Raw genomic sequence first — 16,250 nt, forward strand, 5'->3', positions numbered from 1 at the left:
AGGCAAAGCCTAGCGGTGACTGTGACGTCTGAGCATAAAGCCGTCACGATGTGGACCGTCGATGCAAAGATTGAGTCTTGGCTGCTGCATCGAGCCTAGACGGATCTATCAAGGTCTGGGGCGAACGGCAAGTCAAGCGAACCATGCGCGCAATTCCCCTCCTAAACCCGTCTTTGTCAGCGCCCGGAGACATGCGATTTGCTTGCTCCATCCTCGGGCTGCGCACTCGGTCAACATCGGTTTCTGTAGCTGCAGTCCGACAGGTGTGACGAAATCCTGCATCCACATCAGTCTTGAGGGCGTTAGTAACCCAGTGAACCCGACCCTTCGACCGCCACAAGCAACGCGAAAGATCTCCACCCCACCAAACCTCACGCACCTCAATACAGTCAACCGTCTACACATCTCGCATGGCGACCATCCAATGAGCGTGACGCCCTTCAATCTTCCGACCAAAGCGTGCCACAATTGCCGGAAGCGACGATGGAGGTGCGACCGGTCGCTGCCAAGCTGCCAGAAATGTTTGTCAGCCGGGACGGAATGTCTGGGTTATGGCAAGTTGTTTGTGTGGAATCGCGGGGTTGCGAGCCGGGGCAAGATGATGGGGAAGGGGTATGAGGAGAAGATGGAGCACGATGCTGGTGGTGTTGCAGTTGCGACGGAAGGGGCAGCCAAGACTCACGACGTACCGCCGAGGTTGGTTTGGGAGCACGAGGGCTCATCGCAACAACACCAATACCCCGAAACCGAATATGAAATCGTACCCGCGAAATCGGTTCCAGAGTTCGCCCGGATGTCGGCAGTGGAACAAGATCAGACGATGGCGATGACTGCCGGCGTGCACCGACAGATGACAGACCCTTTGGTCAACGATCTCGATCGCAACTCGCGATACTATCTCTACCACTTTGCAACACAGCTGTGCGAAGTCATGGTTGTGTACGATGAGCCTGGGCAGAATCCCATCCGCGACCTTATCCCCGCGACCTCTGCCTACCCACTGCTCTTGCAGATCATTGTCGCAAACTCGGCGTTTCACGTCTTCAATATTACCCGCAACCCCATGGGCCAGTCAGCTTACCAAGGCGAGCGGAGTCCGACTGTAATGGCATATTACCAAGCTGTGAGCCGGTTTGGAGGTCCGCTGAAGTCGTCTTATAGAGACGCACTCGTGGCGAAGCAGCAAGCGCTCTCCTTACTCGCGAAGAGCGTGACTTGTGTGAACACCTCGAACATTGACCTCATATTGATCACTATCCTGCTGTTTGTCAACTATGCTCTGGTAGAGTCGGGCAGAGATAAGTGGAAAGTGCATATGGACGGTGCGCTGAAGCTCATCAAACTTCTGGGTGAACCAGAGTATATACAGCGACCGATGAGTAGACTTCGCCAGACGATTCTTTCAGACTTCCTCGTATTTCATATCCTCGGATCGACTTTCAGCTTCACGACGCTTCCCGCGTTGATCCCGGAAACCATCGAGTTGGACCCGATTCTTCGTTACGCGGAAACGAATAACTACCTTTCCTGCCCTGGACCGTTATTGCGTGTAATGCTCGAATCCTTCGCATTACCGGATAGTCATGGGTCGCCTTCTGAGACCACCACGCCCATATATCTCCAAGAGCAGGTGGGAGTACTCCTGCAACGAGCGCTCGACTTCGATCCCATCGCCTGGTCTTTTGAGTTTGAGCGTGCATCGCCGTTCGATGACATACAGAAACGAATTCGGATAGCGTCGGCACATCGATCGGCAGTCTGCATTTATCTCGCTCGCGTACTACCTTCCACAAACCCTCTTCTCGATCCCGCGAGTGGCACAGCCCTCGTCAGCCTCACCGCTCTCGCCGACGACGTCGTCAACCACATTTCGCATCTCGAGCCTGGAGATGCACTCTTCAAATCTATCTGTTGGCCATTGTTCCTTGCTGGTGCCGAGTCGGAGGACCCTAGTCAGCGCGAGTGGATCATGAACACACTAGATGAACTCTATGGGCAGATGTTCTGGGGCTATCTTCACACGTCCAAGCGCGTGTTGGAGGCTATTTGGCGTTTCAAGGACTCAGCTGGACCTGGTGCCGGCAACTGTTGGGTGGAAGAGGTTAAAGATCTGGGCAATGACATTTTGATCGCTTGAGTATGTGCAGCGGCCAAAGACAGAGTATCAAGGGCGAAACAACAAATGCGAACGTGCGACCGGGAACCTATATGCCCGCGACGGATTACTAGCATGCAGGCGGAACGTTACCTGGGTGGTAGTGCAAACCCAGATCGTTGGGTGTACCTGCTGTGACACTCACATCCCACGCATCGGTCGGATCCCCATTGCGAAGAAGCAATCTACTGCTGGGGTTCCACAGACCATTTCTAGTCAAGATCGATGGGTGCGATGGCAGGCATCAGCTAGTCTAGTCTGGTCGATCCCCAGGTGGTCGGTAGCGGGGTATTCGTCACGGGTACCTCAAGCTGCCTGCACCGTGTTATACAAGCAGTTGGCTTCTCGAAACATGCAAGGCACATTACCCAGGTTGTCTTACCACCTTTATTGAGTTTTGGGTCGCATATTCGCGTTACTTCAAAGCCCTATTTTATGCTTCGAGCTGCTTTGACGCCAAGATCTTCAAAGTACTGCTCCCGTGCGAAACTCCATCATGCGCATATGGCGTGCCATCGGAATCCAACTCGGATGGGTCGCATATACGCTGTGCACGGTACATTCGACGCGTTTACTTTTCTCCAATCAATTATCAGCACCTCTGGATGTGCAAACAACAGAACGCGTACACCAGCTTGATGGAAAGCAGGTACCGTTGCTCGCGCAGAGGTAAGACCACATGGATCTTCTTTCACGAGAATAGGCGCAGCGTCCGCCTTTCGCGGCTTACCCTGTGTATGCTCGCTCTTGCAAGTACATTAGCGCATGCGGGTGTTGCCGTTCTCGGACTTCGACGGAGGGTACTTGCAAGCCCCGCCCATATTGGCTTACTATTCAAACGTTGTTCATAGCCTGAACATCGTCTGGAATATTGTTTTGTATCATCGCTTTCGCGTAGCCTCAAGGTGTACGGCTTCTAAAGTCCGCATTCGCCATGCTTTCCACATCCTTACTCCATCTGCTCCTTCCCAGCCTTATGTTCATTACTAAAGCATCTGCGCAAAGCGACAGCAACGACGTATTCGATCCCAAGGGGCGCACAAAACTCGCGCTTGAAGCTCTACAATTGTGGTATAACACAACTACCGGCCTATGGGAGTCGACTGGGTGGTGGAATGGTGCGAATATCATGACAATGATTGGCGACTACGCGAAATCAGATACTGAAGATGAAGAATTGCAGGACCTGGCAAGCAATGTCTTTGCGACTGCGTTGCTAAAGGCGCCGATCAAAAATCCAGACGCGAGTATTGATGAGCTATGTGCTTATAGCACAACACCAACTGTCGGCAACACGACTTGCCATCAGACTGGTTACACGAAGATACTCGATCCGGATACCAACGAGCCTCACACATTCTATCCGCTTGGCTGGTACGATAATGGGGGGTCCTATCCCACCAGGCCAGATTCTCATGACTGGCTGGACGGCTACTACGACGATGATCTCTGGTGGGCGTTAGCCTGGATCAATGCATACGACGTCACCGCCGATGCCGCTTATCTCACCCTCGCGGAAGGCATATTCCTCGCTGTATCGCGCACCTGGGGTACTTACTGCTCTTATGGCGGTATATACTGGAATTGGGAAAGGGACTACGTAAACGCGATCGCTAATGAGCTCTTCTTCAGTACAGCTGCGCATCTGGCCAACCGCGTCCACGACGATAAAAAGAAGACTCTGTACTTGTATTGGGCGGAGAAAAGTCTGAATTGGTTCGTTGGAAGTGGTATGATCAACGAAGGTGGTACCATCAACGATGGATTGACGGAGGATTGTGCCAATAACAACAAGACTGTTTGGTCATACAACCAGGGTGTAATCTTGGGAGGTTTTGTCGAACTTTACCAAGCTTCAAGCTCACCCCACTCCGCATACCTCGTTCTCGCATCGGGAATCGCGAATGCGGCACTTGTCGCGCTTTCGGACGAAAATAGCGTTCTACACGACGAATGCGAGCCGAACTGTGGTGCCGATGGCGCCCAGTTCAAGGGCATTTTCATGCGTAATCTGGTCAAACTTCATACTGTGGCACCGGAAAAGGTGTTCGCAAACGCTATCCACGTAAATGCGGCGTCTATTTGGGAACGGGATAGAGCGGTGACGGTTGACGGTTTACCTGTATTCAGCGTGAACTGGGGAGGGCCATGGGTCACTCCGGCGAATGCAAGCACGCATAGCTCGGCGATGGATGCACTTGTCGCTGATATAGTCGTCGACTGAAGATCCAGGGTGAAGAACGTAGTGGAAGAAAGCGACTTATATAATTCATCTTCATTGCTAGCGCGATACTATGTTTTTGCGCGGACTGACCCATCGCTTTCAGCGCATGGCCATACATCTAAGTCCAGCTCCACTACTGCGAAACGTCCTCGATCTTGATGGCGCCCGTACCGTTCAAGAAATCCATCTTTCCAACATCAACGCCCTTCATCCTCAGTATGTCATACGCAGTCACGATGTGGAACCTACAAACATCAGCAAAACCTCATCACGAGCCTGAACCCTCAAGCGAATCTTCACTTACCACATGTTCGGATGCGCAAACTTTGTGACATAATCCAGTGCCGGCAGCCTCATCTGCTTGACACCGCCAAACTTGACGACAACCTCGTCATCATGCTTACCCTCGAAGTCCTTCTCCGAGAAGCCCTCAAGATACTTGATAGTCTTCTCGACGCGAGCCAGTAACTCGGAGAAGGTCTGCTCCTCGTCGGGCAGAGTCATGCCTTCCAAGGCAGGGTTCACGCGAGAAGGAATGAACTTGGCGGCGTCAGTGAAACGGTAGACTTGGTAGCGGAAGTCCTTCATGTCTGGGTGGATAGATGCAGTGAGGAAGTCATTGGGGTCGGTGGCTTTGGCGTGCTCGTAGCCTTTGTTGATGAAGAAGTGTGCGTTCTTGAGGCCGGTGATGACGGGAGCGATGGCGACCTTGTGGAATGAGAGAGCCATTTTGGGTGGTAGTTTGTAAATAGAAGGAAGTGTTGAAAGGGGGAATAATTGCAGTTTCAATTTCTTGTTTTGTTGATGAAGTTGATTGATGCTAGTAGATGCCCTGGCGGGGTAGTCGACTATTTATGTTCCACTTCTGTCTATCTCGCACCTTCTCTCCGTACACTGAACATCAAGCTCACTACGCTCCACTTGGCATCAGCACTCCACCGTTCATCCCAAAGCGGACCCGATTTGTACTCGCATGGTTACACGACTGGCGGTGATTACGGCCTGGATTACAAAGCGGGTGGGTTGCAATCTGGTGGGCCCCGGTGATTGACCAATCAGGTCGTGACGCGATTGACCGGACCCACTTTCGCGCCGTCGGCCGCGAGGCATCAACACGCGAGATGCGCGACTGCGGTGAGACTACACGCGACGCAGGGCCACTATGTTCGATATGCGCCCTTTCCTTGGGCTATTGCCTTGGTTCAGATATATGAGTGTGCTGACAAAAGTCGCAGAGTTCCGCGCGGTTTAGCCCTTGGGATGCCTGACATCGATCGTATCAGACCTCTCTGCGTGAGGAAAGTGCGCCTTGCTTTCCTTGTGCGACAACCCTACGGACGAACGCTCGTGCGCTTTCTTCGTGAAGCTCCAAAGTCTTGTCTCTCGGTGCAGCATGTTCTAAACATTCAGATCAGCCTAAGCAGTCGTCACTACCAATATAGAATGGGGATCACGCGTGCCGGCAACCAGGCTGCGATGAGATAGGGCGCATATAACAATCAGGTCGATATTCCTCGCAGTACACGTGAAGAAATGACTGACCGTACTCTGATCAGGTCAACTACTAAGCCAGCATTGGACTAAGCCTGACGAGCGTCACAGGTAAAGTCAGCGATCTTGTTCCAGCGAGTCAGCCGGTAGGACGAAGTTTTCTGATCTTAGAGCAATATACAGATACCAGTTGGTTGTCATTAATCCTACATCTTACAACCACCAAGTCAACTTGCGCTCCGCGTAATGATGGGCGCTTGCTCAAAGTGCAATCTGTTTTAAGCGAGCAGGGCCCATGACCCATGAGTATCGGTCAATGTTTTGCATGATCAGACAACACGGATGATGGATAGTCGAACGTTTTACAATTGACATCCGCAAATTGCTTGTTCAAAGGCAAGTCGATCCTTTGTTTCTAATCTACTAAACATGCCACACAATTGTATCCTGCTTGCTTAGCAGTTTGGGTCGATCGGCACCGACATATAATGATCCTGTGCCGGTACTGAAAGTAAGCCACCACACCCAGAGCTTCACTTTACCGGCATTGGTTCATCTTCACATCAAGCTCGTTTCTTGGTACTCGTTGCAGACAACGCCCCAGTCCGATCGATATGCCACCCAAGAAAAGCGGCAGCAAAGCCCCAGCAGGCAAACAGCTTAACGACGTGACGAAGTCTGAGTTGCTTGACGAAATTAGAGCACCCAAGTTCACCGGAAACAAGTGCATGAGATGCGATGAGTTCAGCCATGGTCATATCAACGAATGCAACGCCAAAGCCAATTCCAAGCTCTGGTCGAAGGGTCTTGGTAATTTCGCGGACAAGCAGGGTGTCGAGAAGTTGTTTCAGACCGAACGTGCCAAGCTCATTGCGGACGGAACATACACTCCTGTCAAGCAAGTAAGCAAGCCTGTCGCACAGAATCAACCCAAACCAGACAATAAGATGAAAAGCGAACCTCAGAAGGTTGAGTCTGCTATTCCAGAAGACCCCGCATCCAGCAGCGCACTGAACGAAAAGCCCGCGACGCCCGTCAAGAAGAGAACGCCTATCGAGACTGAGAATGTTGGCAAGCTTATTTACACAAAAGACGAGACAAAAGCCCAGAATGTCCAGGCTAATATACCCAAAGATGGCCTAGCGAACGCCGCAACACAGCACGAAGGTCCAGAACCGGCGGAAGGCGAGTTCAAAGTGATCACCAATTATGTGCGAGTGCGCAAGGTACCTTCTCAACTCTTTACATATGCCTTGACATTCTATAGACCAAGTCGCGACCCAAAGAAGCCCAACGCCCGCGTAGAGCTCAACAAGCGACAAGAGATCGGACGTGTATTCGATGCGATGATCGAGGAAGATGTGTTGGAACTGGACAAGAACCGGAAGATATGGGCAACCAACTATAAGAGTCTTTGGTGCGACACTGCTCTCGAGGGTCCTCACGGAGATCAGGAGGAGTGGGACACGGCAAATTTTGACTGCAAACTCCTTGATGGTCGAACATATGACGACGTATACGCAACTGTGAGGAAAGGTGTAGTCTTGAGCGATATCGACGACGTCCTTCGTAAGGAACACATCACCAAAAGCGCCGACTACATTCGGGCTCTGAATGCTCATGTTGCGAAATGTGTCCGCAAGCACAACGAAGCGGAGGACCGACCGATTACCTAGCTTGGTGCGAACAAGTTCTACCTTGATCGAGGTTTCACAGAAATGGTCGATAAGAACTCCAACAGCCTGGGCTTGCGCGCAGTCCGCGGTTACTACATGTCGATAAGGCCCGGAGCGCTAGGTCCCGTGCTCAATATCAATGCAGCGACAACGGCCTTTTTACCTCCAATACTGGTCTCGGACTTGTTGACTACGTCGCTCAGTCAAAATACTGTCGAGAGAATGTTGAGGGGCAAGCGCGTCAGGCTGATATACCGACGACAAGAGTTCCAAGAGACCAAGGATGCTGGATTCTCGATGAACGACGAACTCCCGCGCACGAAAGTCTTTCAACAATTTGGTTTGCCTGCGAGCGAGCAGAAGTTCTTCATAGTCCTTGCTAACGACAAAGGCGCCAAGGTTGACGTCAGCCCAACGGATAATGGTACCACCGTCATCCAATACTTCAACAGTGAGAGAATCTCAGACTCCCCATGTTATATCACGCTAACAGCTGTAGAAATGAAAGCAAGAATACCAGGTAGCCTGTCACCTGCTCAACTTCTATGTGTCAATGTCGGCAAGCGCGTTCAATCATCTAGATCGAAAGATGCAGGCAAACTAGCATTTATGCGTCAGCAGACCTTGGACGGCGCTCAGTGGATCCCTGCTTGTTTACTCGAGATCCTGCCTTTTCAGCCAATGACAGGGCAGATGAACCCGAAGCATACTGCCGAGATGATGAGGCATGCTTTGCACTTACCCGCGGAGAACGCAGCTCTGATTGATGAAGAGGGCCTGCGGATCCTTGGTCTCAAAGATCAGATCGAGGATCAAAAAGACACGACTAGCAGGAAGTATCTCGTAAGTTCCAATGGCGCAAGAGCTTTTGATCGCTGACTTACAGTTCGCCAGGATCAAGGCTTTCAGCTCGACAACAAACTGATATCATTGGCCGCCAGATCTTTGAAACTTCCCCGTCTGTCGTACGAGAAGCGCGGTGACCCCGACGTCGAACACACCGTCAGTACACAGCCTCATACAAAATTCCAGCCAATTATCCACGTCGACCGATCAGCTTGGAATCTTCAAGGCGCAGCATTCATTAAGCCTGGAACGCTGAAAACCCTTCACGTCGTCGGGCTGCCGGGATGTCGTCAAGAACTCAAATTGGCTATTGTCAAAAAGGATTTCACTGAGCAATTGTGTGCTCACCATGTTCACACCACGCCTGGAGACCATGATAATCAGTTGGGGAAATCTGGAAATGTCGAAGAATACCTCAAATGGTGGTTCACGGCGTGCCAGCGGAACGACTGCAACCTTGTCTTATTGGCCGAGAAAGACTTCGACATATACGCAAAGATCAAACGGACTGGCGATTTTCAAGGGTACCACACCATCTGCGCTATCGGCAGCAAAATCCAAGATGACAGGAACAATGATCATAACAAGACCGGCAATCGTTGGCAGCATTTCTCAAACTTAGCCCTCAAAGTCAATTTGAAGTTAGGTGGGGACAATCACTGGCTTGACAACGAGATGTTGGATAAGCTACTAGGTGGAGAGGAATCCAGACGAAGCACCATGATCTTGGGATCAGATGTCACCCATCCCGGCAACGGCTCGAAGATTGGTACACCCAGCATCGCCGCCGTGGTGGGTACTGTTGACGCTCAGTTCATGAGCTATCGCGGTTCGATGAGACTTCAAGCTGGTGGCCAAGAACAGATCGATGAGGTGAATCTCCGCAGTATGGTCAAAGAACGGCTCGAGACTTGGAGGTTGTGTAACGATGACAAGCTTCCGACCAGAATTTTGTTTCATCGCGACGGCGTCTCTGAGTCGCAGTTTGTCAACGTGGAGAAGTCTGAGATCCCGCAGATCAGAGAGGCGTATGTTGATGCTGGAGGCAATGCTAAAGACCTCAGTATATGCTTCTTCGTTGTCAGCAAACGTCACCATACACGATTCTACGCTGCCACCAAGAACGAAACATACCAATCTCGAGAGAAGACCCAGACCGGATCCAGATTTTATCAAAACGGCAACATCAAAGCTGGCTTACTTGTAGACAGTGTGGTCACGGCGCCTAAGCCCCTGAACTTCTTCTTGCAGTCTCACACTGCGATCAAAGGCACCGCGCGTTCAGCCCACTACTACGTACTCCAGAACGACACGGACATTGGGACCGCGAACCTGCAGGAGTTGACGATGATGCTATGCTACACCTTTGGTCGATCGACGACCGGTGTCTCGTACGCAACCCCGGCATACGCCGCGGATAGGTTATGCGACCGCGGCAGATCTTACATTCGTCACTGGGCAGAGGATGAATTTGCCGATCCTATCTTTGAGTACGACACGTACCATGACGGAAACGGAAAAGAGCGCAAGCCCACCGACGTCGAGATCTTATCCGAGAAACGAGTGATGGTTGATAAGCTCTTGCACTCTCCCGAAGTCTGGGGCAAGAATTACCACGACGACCCAAATGACAACGGTAAGCCGCTCAGGCTGAACCCATGGCACCCAAACCTCGACCAAGGTATGTTCTGGATGTAAGAGGAGATTCGGATCGTGCGGTGAGAGGCTATGGGACTATGGATTCCCAATACGTATGGTGTCTTCCTTTTCTTGGCTTGATCTCCTTTGTAGCTGTATGCGTTGGTGTTTCTGGGTTCTCTGTTGCTCTGGTGGTTCTTTCCCTATGTTTTCGTGCGTTGCGTCTTGTATTTTCGTCCTTCGGTATTCCTTGTCATCTTCCCGTTGTCGTGTGCTCTTTTTGCTTTACTTAGACTTCGATTCGTACTCTCATTCAATAGATTTGTCACTCCGCTCAAGTATCTCCAAATTTGCGTACTATGCAGATGCTGGTGCCTCGGGTTTCTTGTATCGCGTCGCGACGCGACCGGATCGTTGCGATGATGGAAAGTAGGAGCGCTCGCGCGTTGGCTCATCCCACGTTCGCACGAACGGGAAGTTGACGCGTCGACCCGAGATCGGCAAGCCATAGCTCCCACGCTACATCGTCGCCGTCATCATCAACCTTATAGCCGAATTAGACATAGGTTTGCCGAAGCAATGAACAAGATGGCTGATCCCTGGTCTCCTTCAATATCCGACGAATTTGTCGTCCTCCCCAAAGGCTCATATACACTCGCATCGTATCACGACCCGTCGCATCGTCTTGCCTTACCCCACCGATCACAATGTCGGACACGAAGACTCCCCACGATCTGAACTGCCTTACTATCGGCGAACTCGAGAAGCTTGCCGCAGAGCGCATGGACAAGCAGACACGCGACTACTACAATGAGGGTGCAGATTCTGGATCGACGCTGCGCGAGAACATTGACGCATACCAGAAGTATCGCATTCGGCCACGCGTGCTTCGCGACATCTCCGCTATCGACACGACCGTAAACGTTTTCGGACACAAGAACAGCATACCCCTCGGCGTCGCACCAACCGCTATGCAATGTCTCGCACACGACGACGGTGAACTGGCGACCGCACGCGCATGCGCCAACAAGGATATCGTGATGGGCCTGAGCAGCTTCAGCACAACCAGCCTTGAAGACGTGAAAGGCGCATTGGGCAACCATCCCGGAGCCCTACAACTCTACCTCTTCGAAGAGCGCACCCAAAGCCAGAAGCTCATCCAACGCGCCAAGAAAGCCGGCTACAAAGCTGTTATGCTCACGGTCGATACCCCAGTCCTCGGACGCCGGAACTTAGAGATAAGGAACCAGTTCAAGCTGCCGAAACACCTCAAAGTAGCAAACTTCAACCGCGACGAGAAACACGACGAGGGTGTGAAGGTCGAAGAGAAGATCACCTCACCAGACACGGAAGCGAACGAGTCGCGCAAGAGGAGCGAGACACCCAGTGCCACTGACGCCAACAAGAGACAGCCGCCAAAAGGTCCAATCTCCTTCCATACGCACGCACCCAACCCGACATTATGCTGGGAACGCGACATCGCCTGGCTCAAAGAACAATGTCACCCCGAGATGGAAGTTTGGGTGAAAGGCGTAGCTACAGGAGAAGACGCACTATTAGCCTGCCACCACGGCGTCGATGGTATCGTTGTATCGAACCACGGTGGAAGACAGCTCAACGGCGCGTTGGCTACCATCGATGCGTTGCCTGAAGTCGTTGCTGCTGTGCATTCACAAGCCGGGAAGAAAATTCCTGTACACGTTGACGGAGGAATCAGACACGGAACGGACGTATTCAAAGCACTCGCGCTGGGTGCGGACTTCGTCTGGGTTGGCAGGCCGATACTTTGGGGATTGGCATACAAAGGGCAAGAAGGCGTTGAATTGGCGCTGAGGTTGCTGAGCGATGAGTTCAAGTTGTGTATGGGACTTGCCGGTGTGACAAAGGTTGAGGACATTGGACCAGAGTACTTGGTCAAGATGGATCGAAGTGGATTTGTGAGTCGTCTTTAGAGACTGTGAGCATACATTGCTGGGTAGCTCTGGATCTACGCACTATTGATACGACTTTTGCATATACAAACGTGCTCAGACATGTTACAGTACCTACGCCGCCTGTCTCCTACTCTCGATAAAGTCGACGTAATCAAAGAAACTCTTCTTGTACCTTCGCACTTGTGTCGTGCGATTGACAGTCTGAATACCAAACTGCTGGTCGTAGTCACCAAACTCCCAGTTGTCGGCCCACGACCAAGCAAACGCGCCGATGAAATTGACACCGTCTTCCCAAATCGCCTTCAGGCCTTCGTTCAGATACGTCTGGTAGTACCAGCTCCTTGGGCTGTCGAACTCCTGGTCTGCTTGCTCTTTTTGCGCCTCGGCGAAAACAGGGAAGCCGAATTCAGTGACGGCCACCGGAGAACGCCATGTGTTCCAGAGATAATTCAGGTAGGTGCGGAAATAGCTGGGTGTCAGATAGACATATGATTGACTGCGGTATCCGATGTCCCAGCCAGTGGTGGTGAGAGTGCTCTGAGTTACGCAGTAAGGTCGGAGGGGATGAGTGATGTTGGCAGCGCAGTCAGCGATGGTGTCATTCGGCGGCGGGCTGACTACTGTCGCAGTGTACGGTTGGATCGAGAAGAAGTCTGCAGTGCCGTTGATGTATTGTAGATCTTCTCGGCTCAATGGTACGTAGTCATCAACACTACTCTTGAATGATTCCGGGTAGTCTGTTCCTAAGAAGATAGGGTTGGCAAAGGTAGCTAGCTGGAAGGAGTTGAAGTGATTGGCAGCGTCAACGTCAGCGGGGTCACCTGGATTGCGTGGGACGCCAAAGTTGTCGTTGAATGTGAGCGACATCTTTCCAGTTCCACCAATGTCATCGTGGTAGAAGTGGTAGAGTCTCGCATGAGCTTTGATGACAGCATCGATAGATTTTCCGTTCCGCGCACCCAGGAGAGGCTCGTTGAAGGTCCACCAGATTGGCACACGGTCAGCAAAATGTGTCATGACAATCTTTCCGTATTCGACGAAAGCATCCTCCCACGACACATTCTTGTAGCTACATTGGAAACAAGAGTCCAGGTAGCCAATGCCTCCAGTTCCGGGCTTGATAAAGACATCGCTGATGTTGTTGTAATATTGGAAAGGAGAGTCGTTGTGGTAAAGCATGACAGCGGGATGCATGCCTTTTTCCAAGACGAAGTTGATAAGATCGTCGTAGTGCGAGAGACCTTGCTTGTTGACTGGTGTGCCTGGTAAGATGAACGGCAGAATTCGAGTCCAAGGAATGGAGAATCTGTAATACTTGATGCCCATGGCAGCAATTCGTTCGATGTCTTGCTTGTACAAGTAGTAGTGTTCGTTCGCGATCCAGTTCGGCGCTTGGCCCGGGTTGTTCAAGGCAGCAACGTCGTTGTGAACGGGTGTCCGTCCCTCATCTGCGACGGCTCCCTCGATTTGGACAGCTGATGCCGCCACGCCAAGCATGAAGTCTGCAGGGAAGGAGTAGCATTGCTGGGGTACCAGTGGCTCAGGTGGTGGCAGAATGAGCTCGCTGGTCGGTACTGGCGTCGGTTCAACTGTTGTAGAGTACATCCCGGTCGTGAAGTTGACCCATGGCACGGTCGTCCAGAGAGCTGTCCAGGATGCGTTTCCGTATGGGTTCCCCAAGTCGGTCGGTGATGCGGTGGCATTTGAGTTCCAGTTGCCCCATTGTGTTGTCGTCAGATTTGGCACCAAGCTACTGAGCGACGCGTACGGTGGTGCATAGGTAGTAGTGGTAGTGGGAGCTGGGGCAGATGTTGCTGTACGAACAGTCTCGGTCTGTGTGAAGCTGAACTCTCTGAAGGTATACGAGGGCAGTGCAGTCGCATATGTTTGATTTGCCGAGCATTGCGGTCGCGAGACAGGCCCTTCAGCAGGAACGTAGACTTGCTGGGCGAGAGCCACAGCGCCATACGCAAGAAGTGCTTGAGGCTTCATGATGATGGCCAAGGAACGCTTGATACATCTTGGTATCCTCTGCAGAGCTCTTTATACCTCTGTGGCTTTTCAATCGGACCGTGGGGCTGATTCTGACGGTGGTACTCATCGTCATCGGCATGTACAATCGCTTGTCGCTTCGCAAAATCTCGCAGCCCTAGTCCCGTCGTGATTTAATACGAAGGGCGTGGTGCGGCCTTGATCCCTTTCCGGGGTTTGGCGGATTGAATTCCTCGGTCGAGTTCGGTCGGGCCCAATTTCGGTAGTGCCTGGGTGCTTTGCGGGGGCTTGCGGGGTCGAGCTTGTTGTGATGACGAGCGGGATGCAACGTCTAAGCTCCAACGTTGCTTTTCATGTCATGAATTGATCAGGCTTATGGTCCTAGCAAGTCTCGGGGTTTCTGAGTGGTCGTTCACGTTGTTGCTTCGCCGGCCTTACGCGAACAAGATTAGCATGTTCTCCGCAGAGCATACTTCCAGGGTTTAGATGTTCCCTGTTTGTGCCGGCAGGTCAACGCGTGTTCAACCCTCGGTCTATCATTGCGCGACACCGCCAACTGACAACCGAAACTTCGCGGATAGATGATCGGATGAATCGAGTGCCCATAGCAATGTTTTCTCAGTCTCCGCCAACAGACTTGCTGCCAAGACAAGGGACGAAACGTCTGAGTCAGGTGCATCAGACTAGCTATCACATTCGCTCATGCAGCATCCTGCTCCTGCGATATGTCTTTACCAAACAGCTTGACTTTGAGCTGCTCAATCCGCGTAACATCTCGGTATCAAGACGGGCTCATGTCAAGGATGTGTCGTGCTTTCGACTTCATTTGACCACCCACCTTCAGAACCGAGTTCTTGAGAGATCAAAGAAGAGGGGCTAAAGTTGTGGACTACAGGTGAACTTGGAGACCTGAGGTAGGTTTCTGTTTAATGCATGCATCTGTTCCAACTTTGACCTGTGACGGACTTTTTTCGATTGTCTGGTCGCCTCGATCCTGACAAGAAAGTGCAGCTCGCGCTGTCAGGATGTCGCGCTGGCCCATTGACTGAGGAGATTCTCGATGAATGGTAGATTTCCATATTTCTTGTTTCGAACGGGCATATGTTGGCACCAGTCAAAGCACAGTCTGAGTGTTTGCAGCTCCTTTCGCTTCAAAGCATGGCGGATTTCGTGGTTTTTGAACAGGTCATGCTCGCAGCCACGACAAGTCCACGAACGGAAGGGAACACGTAGAGATCATGATTCGTAAAGACACTGAAATATGACAGCGCAAGCCTATATTTGGAGGTATGGGCATCCCCAAATGTAGTGTGAGCAGTCTTGGTGTTGGTGTTGGTGTTGGTCTCGAGAAGCAAAAGATGACGCTAGCGGGGTCCGTGCGCCCACACGAATTTCGTCGTTGCCAACCCACTTGCCGAACTTCACGACGCTCACGACAACTCCAGCGACGACGCACCCGAAACCCGCCCAAATCGAATATCCCCCCGATAATCTACCAAAATGTCTGGAAAGCGCGGGTACGTAGTCCTCAGCGACAAATTGGGCAGTTTGAGGCTGTCATGCAGAGGAATGCCGGCTAACGTGTGTGCAGTCGAGGTTCTACCTCCGGTAACAAGCTCAAGATGACTCTTGGTCTGCCAGTGTACGTTTGACCCCGATGCGATCGCTCCGCCGAAAACCTTTCCGTTCGCGAACACGCATACAAGGCACACAGGGAATACAGGCTAATAGATGCACAGCGGCGCCGTCATGAACTGCTGCGACAACTCCGGTGCCCGCAACCTGTACATCATCTCCGTCAAGGGTATCGGTGCGCGTCTTAACCGCCTGCCCGCTGGTGGTGCCGGTGACATGGTCATGGCGACCGTCAAGAAGGGAAAGCCCGAGCTGAGGAAGAAGGTCATGCCCGCCGTCATTGTCCGCCAGAGCAAGCCATGGAGGCGAGCAGACGGTATCTACCTGTACTTCGAGGACAACGCCGGTGTCATTGTCAACCCCAAGGGTGAAATGAAGGGCTCCGCCATCACTGGACCCGTCGCAAAGGAGGCCGCTGAGCTGTGGCCGGTACGTGTGCACCCGCCCCCAAAAGAATCAACACTAACAGCATCCAGCGTATCGCCTCCAACTCCGGTGTCGTCATGTGAGGTGTCTCTTTTCCTGCTTTCGATCACATTCATGGGTTTACGGGCACGGCGAAAATGCATTTACGGGGTGAAGGATTTGGGAGACGACATTGCAACCACGATTAGCAATGGGACGACCTTCACAATACCAGTCAAATGAACATTACGACC

General features: G+C 52.0%; 8 protein-coding genes across 8 annotated transcripts; 6 read left to right on the forward strand and 2 right to left on the reverse strand.

Annotated features, from left to right (window-relative positions):
• Nucleotides 1-598: 598 nt before the first annotated feature.
• Nucleotides 599-2,137, forward strand: J4E86_000587 (uncharacterized protein; the record flags this gene model as incomplete). Its single annotated transcript, XM_051441160.1, has 1 exon — nt 599-2,137. The coding sequence occupies one exon, from the start codon at nt 599-601 to the stop codon at nt 2,135-2,137; it is 1,539 nt and encodes a 512-aa protein (XP_051307331.1).
• Nucleotides 2,138-3,131: 994 nt separating this feature from the next.
• Nucleotides 3,132-4,379, forward strand: J4E86_000588 (uncharacterized protein; the record flags this gene model as incomplete). Its single annotated transcript, XM_051441161.1, has 1 exon — nt 3,132-4,379. One exon carries the CDS (start codon nt 3,132-3,134, stop codon nt 4,377-4,379), a length of 1,248 nt encoding a protein of 415 aa, XP_051307332.1.
• Nucleotides 4,380-4,512: 133 nt separating this feature from the next.
• Nucleotides 4,513-5,108, reverse strand: J4E86_000589 (uncharacterized protein; the record flags this gene model as incomplete). Its single annotated transcript, XM_051441162.1, has 2 exons — nt 4,513-4,624; nt 4,684-5,108. 2 exons carry the CDS (start codon nt 5,106-5,108, stop codon nt 4,513-4,515), a joined length of 537 nt encoding a protein of 178 aa, XP_051307333.1.
• A 1,376-nt stretch (nt 5,109-6,484) lies between these two features.
• J4E86_000590 (uncharacterized protein) lies at nt 6,485-7,546 on the forward strand (the record flags this gene model as incomplete). Its single annotated transcript, XM_051441163.1, has 1 exon — nt 6,485-7,546. One exon carries the CDS (start codon nt 6,485-6,487, stop codon nt 7,544-7,546), a length of 1,062 nt encoding a protein of 353 aa, XP_051307334.1.
• Nucleotides 7,547-7,588: 42 nt separating this feature from the next.
• J4E86_000591 (uncharacterized protein) lies at nt 7,589-10,090 on the forward strand (the record flags this gene model as incomplete). Its single annotated transcript, XM_051441164.1, has 3 exons — nt 7,589-7,997; nt 8,046-8,389; nt 8,441-10,090. 3 exons carry the CDS (start codon nt 7,589-7,591, stop codon nt 10,088-10,090), a joined length of 2,403 nt encoding a protein of 800 aa, XP_051307335.1.
• Nucleotides 10,091-10,737: 647 nt separating this feature from the next.
• J4E86_000592 (uncharacterized protein) lies at nt 10,738-11,982 on the forward strand (the record flags this gene model as incomplete). The annotated part of the gene is made up of 1 exon (XM_051441165.1): nt 10,738-11,982. One exon carries the CDS (start codon nt 10,738-10,740, stop codon nt 11,980-11,982), a length of 1,245 nt encoding a protein of 414 aa, XP_051307336.1.
• Nucleotides 11,983-12,075: 93 nt separating this feature from the next.
• J4E86_000593 (uncharacterized protein) lies at nt 12,076-13,956 on the reverse strand (the record flags this gene model as incomplete). Its single annotated transcript, XM_051441166.1, has 1 exon — nt 12,076-13,956. One exon carries the CDS (start codon nt 13,954-13,956, stop codon nt 12,076-12,078), a length of 1,881 nt encoding a protein of 626 aa, XP_051307337.1.
• A 1,500-nt stretch (nt 13,957-15,456) lies between these two features.
• On the forward strand, nt 15,457-16,100 carry J4E86_000594 (uncharacterized protein; the record flags this gene model as incomplete). Its single annotated transcript, XM_051441167.1, has 4 exons — nt 15,457-15,473; nt 15,548-15,598; nt 15,696-16,020; nt 16,068-16,100. The coding sequence occupies 4 exons, from the start codon at nt 15,457-15,459 to the stop codon at nt 16,098-16,100; spliced, it is 426 nt and encodes a 141-aa protein (XP_051307338.1).
• Between the last annotated feature and the right edge of the window lie 150 nt (nt 16,101-16,250).

Source organism: Alternaria arbusti (assembly GCF_024043155.1).
Source record: "Alternaria arbusti strain BMP 1465 chromosome Unknown scaffold_1, whole genome shotgun sequence".
NCBI classification, from domain to species: domain Eukaryota; kingdom Fungi; phylum Ascomycota; class Dothideomycetes; order Pleosporales; family Pleosporaceae; genus Alternaria; species Alternaria arbusti.